The following is a 5639-nucleotide window of genomic DNA, read 5'->3' as shown; positions in this document are numbered from 1 at the left end:
AATTTCATAATGATTCTTACTCCGTGAAGTCAAGCAGCAGAAGTTAAGTGACAATATGCAAATACTACTGGCCCATTTTGGGGTGAACTAAATATACAAGACTAGTTTTACGCGTTATTAAGAGTATACCCACTTCTCCAGGCACCACTACACCACTGCTGCATACTGTATAAATATTAAGAAAGGTATATGTGATAGTATACAGTTCCAAATATAGCCTCAGTATGTGTACTTTGCAGTATGCCAATACCGTCACTACGGAAACAAAACAGACTTGGTTCCTAAAAACAACTCCCATCATTCCAGCAGAGGGAGAACGGGTGAAACCGAGGCCTGATATCTGCACACTATTCTGATACGAAAGGACAAATACAGATTACTTCTATCAACCTTATTTTGCAACGAGGAAGTAAGATATTTACATTGAATGTGCGAGACTTCCGCTTCATTAACCACTACAGGCAAATAACTAGAACAATAACAAAGTGCAGCAAACGGTTTTTGGGCTACAAAAAAATGTTTATGATAACGACAATACAATAATACGATAAGAAACACCAGTCTGCATTATGAAGCAGGGCTGTTTTTGTACAGCCTGAATAACTGGAATATTTAAGTTACAAATGACCGTACGTTATAAATAAGAAAATAGAGGATAAGTAACAAAATGGTTTACCAAAATTTAAAAATTAAAGGCTGTTAGGCGGAATCATATTGGTCAACATATTGTGTGTAAAAAGGGTAGGCTGGCTTTATGGTGCAGCGTCCTGCTGATCAGTTCCACATTTTGCTATTAATGCATAAAGCAGAACTGATTCTTTCGACTAAAACCTGCCCGTGTCTATACACACACACACGCACAAAAAAAAAAAAAAAAAAAACTTTCCAGATTTTCAAAACAATTCATTTAGTATGATTTATGCTCTTTTCCTCATGGGGAACAAAAAATTTCCCCACATGGTTAAAAATACTGGTATTACTATACAGTACATCCTTGGGGACATTTGGTCCCCATAATGTTGGGAACACCAGGTAGGCTACACACACACACACGCGTTTGTTTCTGTGAATTGTGGGGACTTTCCATAGACTTCTATTACTTTTATAGTGCTTGAAGTGTAAAAAAAGAAGTGCCCCCCTCCCTCCCCCCTCCTGAAATCGTCAGTGTTTTCTCTGCATTACTACTTATTAGTTATTACTAATGCATTCCCTTACTGGAATCATGAACTTTCCAGAAGTTTACGGTTTCAAATGACCTCCTGTGTAGTGTGCTTTATAGTGTCATTTCTAGTCACCCAGACAGTAATGAAAATACAGTAATTATGTGTTATATTCGTGGTTGTAGCTGGAAGGGATAGAGCTACAGGAAACCAACAATAAATATTTTTTTCTACCTATTAGATTGTGTTTTATTAAAGTCTACACCTACCCCAACCCTAAACCTACCCTTACAGTAATGCACATTAAATATTGTTGTTCAGCATGAGAAAAAGGACGCAATATTGATGTGCGCATGCGCAGTAAACCATGGTAGGACAATCTGACGGGTCAGGACACCGAAAAAGTGCCAGTATGCTAAAGACTAAAATATTGAAGTGCCGGTACTGCGTACTGCCCACTTCAAGCACTGCTTTTATACTGGCCAAACTATATTTTCTATCCCCTAACCCTAAACCTACTTCTTACAGAAAACCTGTTTGCATTGTTACACTTTCATATAAACATCATTTACTATTTTTAATTAAAACAAATTCCCTTGTGGGGACTGCAGGCTACAGGAGCTACACAATGTCAAAAATTTCAGGTTTTACTACTGGTTGAAGTAGCTTCAACACGGTAAAACTTCCACCGTTCACTACCGTTCAAAAGTTTCGAGTCAGAAAGATTTTTGAAAAGAAATGAATACTTTCATTCAGCAAGGACGCATTAAATTGATCAAAAGTGACAGTAAAGACATTTATATTTCAAAGTTCTTTAAAATGTTCTATTCATCAAAGAATCCTGAAAATAAAATGTATTATGGCTTCAACACAAAATATTAAGCTGCACTGTTTCCAACACTGATTTGATAATATCAAATAATAGGAATGAATCCAACTTTTAAATTTATTCAAACAGAAAAGTTATTTTTAATTGTAATACAGTTTCACAGTATTACTGTTTTTACTGTATTTTGACCCTCAGCTCCAACCCTGATCAAACACACCTGAACCACCTAAATAAGGACTGGGCGGCAGCCTTAGAGGCTACATTACCAAAACTGTAAGGGACACAATTTTCGTCATCAGAAGTGCCCGCGGACATCCACTCTAAAACCCAATTTTTGAGTCTGCGTAGTGCGTACAACCCTAACTGACCCTTTGCAAAGACCCGCCCCCCTTCGTTACTGTTGCTACTTCCGACAAGCCATGCCGCTTTCACGCCACACATGTTCTTTGTAATAAACACTTTTCTCTCACTTCCGTTATCTATCATACGCGGATCCGTTCCAGCGGATGACGCAGCACGTATGCGCAGCGCGCGCCTCTGAGATATGCTAGTCTCGCGAGTTTGTTTATAGGAGCAAAGGAAGCAAAGTTTCCTTACTTTAGCAAAGGAAAACCAGTCTCCTCTTGGTTTATATCGATATCCTCCAACAGTTTTCTTTGCAAATCCTCGGTTTGTACTTCTAATTCGTGACCGGCGTTTTGTTTTGTTCTCTCTCCGCATTCGTCACTAATCACGCACCGCCGAAGTACTATGTCATCCGCCGGGACAGATAACGGAAGTGAGAGAAAAGTGTTTATTACGTTTGAAATATGGATATTTTTCTTATAAAAACGCATGCATTCATTACAGGAGGCCTTTATTCATGCCCCGGAGCCGTGTGAGGCACGTTTTATTATGAATGCGCGCACTTTATTTGACGACTTGTGGACTGTTCAACTGCAACACCCGCTGACTGCAATGATAGAGCTTGGAATAGCCAGGACAATTTTTAATATAACTCCGACTGGATTCGTCTGAAAGAAGAAAGTAATATACACCTAGGATGCCTCGGGGGTGAGTAAAACACAGCCTAATTTTCATTTTTGGGTGAACTAACCCTTTAAAAAGTTCAAAGATTTGAAAATGGTTGGGGATAGGAATTGCATTTGATCATTTGCATACTGTGAAACTGCATTTTCAGCATACTGTAGATCATCCCTACAGGTTCCTTCCACCAACACTTACCATTACACACTTAATCTGTTTCTTTTATTAAGATCTTTAAGATTTGTGGCTTCCTTCAAGAACTGGTCAGCTTTCCTGAGCTTCTCCATTGCTGCAGAGAGCAAGATCTCCGCACTCGCGTCCTCCTTCATTTCCGTCTCACCACTCTGTGCAGTCGCGATTGCGTTCAGCAGCTCTCCAGTCTCTTTGATCTCAGAAGACACTTTGCTTTGCAAGTCCTTTACATCACTTCCATCTGGTTTAATTGGTATCTTTCTTCCATTGCTTTCCATCTTCTCCGCATTCTCCACAAGGAGGTCGTCTAGGGATGCGGAGCGGGCCTTGGAAGAGAGCTTGAGAGGCATGGTGAGGTGCAGGGACATGTTGGCACATTGGCTTGGGGTTGGTTGTGCATTGAGAACTGAGGTCTTTGAGGTGGTGGACGGGGTTTCTAGCGATGGCTCCTCCAAACTCTCAGCTTTGCTGTCGGATGGTTCTAGATCATCCTCGCTGGTCTCCAAATCCAGTCCCTGGGAGCTTCCTTTGAGCTTTGTGGAGGATGGCGTAACTTGGTCACCAGTCTCAGACTCCTCTCCTGAGTGCTGGCCACTGTCTAAAGACTTCTCCTCCAAATCTTCACTTGACACATCACCAGCTGGCTCAGTTTTGGGTTCGGGAGTCGTCAATTTAATGTCAACTGTTTCTGAAGACGAAGTGGTGGAGTGGGTAATGACCATTGGGTCACTTTGTGTGGGAGTGTCCTCTTTCTTGGCAGGTGCCTTAAATGGCTTCTTCTTGGGTGGAGCAGGGGGCCCGGGGCTCTTTTTTACAAATTCAGGAGTTGAAAGTGGAGTAAGATTAAGTTGAGAAGGTTCTATTGAGGTTGTAACTTCTCCAGTGGTATCAGAGGCTTTCTTTGAGTTTTGCACTTCTTGTTCAGCGCTAGGTTCTTTTGATGGTATAATGGGTGAATCCCACATCACTACTTGTGGTTTCATGACCTTTGTGGACAGAACAATAGTCTCTACTTCTTCTAACTTATCCAGGTCTTCTTTCTCATTTGAAGCTCCATCTACCTTGGTACCTTCACCATCAGCCTCCTTATTCTTCTCTTTTTCCTCTATTGTGACTGTGGCTGGTGCTACCGGTTGGGTAGGCTTCATATTTTTGGAAGGAGGAGTAGGGGGCTGGACACTCTTGGTGGAAGGGGTTGGTTCGGAAGAGTCAGTGCTTTCTGCTTCAACCTCCACTTTATTATCTGAGACATTCTTCTCAACAGCAGCCTCATCAACAGAGACGCAAGGCTTAGACTCTTTTGATGGAGGCATCGGTGGCATCGTCTTCTTTTGAACTGCAGGTTCCTCATTTTTGGGTTCATACTCTTTATGAGTTTCGCTGGGTTTGTTGTCTTTTGATGGTGGCATGGGCGGCTTTATAACTTTCTTTTGGGGTGTGGACTCTTCATCGACGTCCTCCTCTGGAATGTTGTTCACCGCCACAGATGGTTTAGAAGTTTCGGTTTGTTTATCCCCTTCTGTGTTCAAGCCATGTGTTCCATTCGGCATGGTAACTTCACCATCAAGGTCCAGTCTTAATATTCCATCACTTGAAACATTTGCAACCTGTAAGAATAGACAGAATATTACATTTAGAGAATATTTCTGGCTTATTGTTTTTAGTGATTTAATGTAAGTATTAATTTGATCAAAAGTGACAGGTCAGACTTTTACATTGTTAGACAGGATTTTATTTCTAATAAATGCTGTTTGTTTGGACTTTCTATTCATCTAATATTTCTATATAAATTATCACTTTTTCAACAAATTAATCATCACAACTCTTTTCAACACTAATAATAAGAAGAAAAGTTTCTTGAGCAACAAATCAGCATATGACATGTGATGTGACATTGAAGACTGGAGTAATGATGCTGAAAATTCAGGTTTGCATTACAGAAAAAAATTCAATATATTCAATCAAAAAAAGAGAATTTCAATTGTAATAATATTTCACAATATTACTGTTTTACTGCATTTTTTTATCAAATAAATGATGATAGACCTGTTACATAACATACATAACATAATCTCAATACTGCATATTTAATATTTTCTTTACTACCTTTTCCGTCATCGAACACTCATTTAAAAGTTAATCTTTAAAGGGGTCATATGATGCGATTTCAATTTTTTCTTTCTCTTTGAAGTGTTACAAGCTCTTGGTGCATAAAGAAGATCTGTAAATTTGCAAAGACTAAAGTCTCAAATCCAAAGAGATATTCTTTATAAAAGTTAAGAGTCAACCACGCCTACCTAAAACGGCTCGTTCTAACACGCCCCCACATACCTACGTCACTATCTGGGAAGATTTGCATAACGCCGCCCAAATGTTCACACAAAGAAAGAAGGCCTAACTTTTATTCTCGCTGTAGTATTGTTGACGCTGCC

General features: G+C 39.9%; 1 protein-coding gene across 1 annotated transcript in view; it reads right to left on the bottom strand.

The window, feature by feature from the left end:
* Positions 1 to 3034: 3034 nt before the first annotated feature.
* The window catches only part of plekho2 (pleckstrin homology domain containing, family O member 2), an 18358-nt gene continuing 15753 nt past the window's right edge, over positions 3035 to 5639 (bottom strand). The window contains exon 6 of the mRNA XM_016548387.1: positions 3035 to 4814. Coding sequence (XP_016403873.1) covers positions 3216 to 4814 — 1599 coding nt within the window. The 3' untranslated portion in view covers positions 3035 to 3215. The remainder of the gene's footprint in view (positions 4815 to 5639) is intronic.

Source organism: Sinocyclocheilus rhinocerous, unplaced genomic scaffold (assembly GCF_001515625.1).
Source record: "Sinocyclocheilus rhinocerous isolate Xijiao unplaced genomic scaffold, SAMN03320098_v1.1 scaffold433, whole genome shotgun sequence".
NCBI classification, from domain to species: domain Eukaryota; kingdom Metazoa; phylum Chordata; class Actinopteri; order Cypriniformes; family Cyprinidae; genus Sinocyclocheilus; species Sinocyclocheilus rhinocerous.
This window is presented reverse-complemented; position numbering and strand designations above follow the sequence as displayed.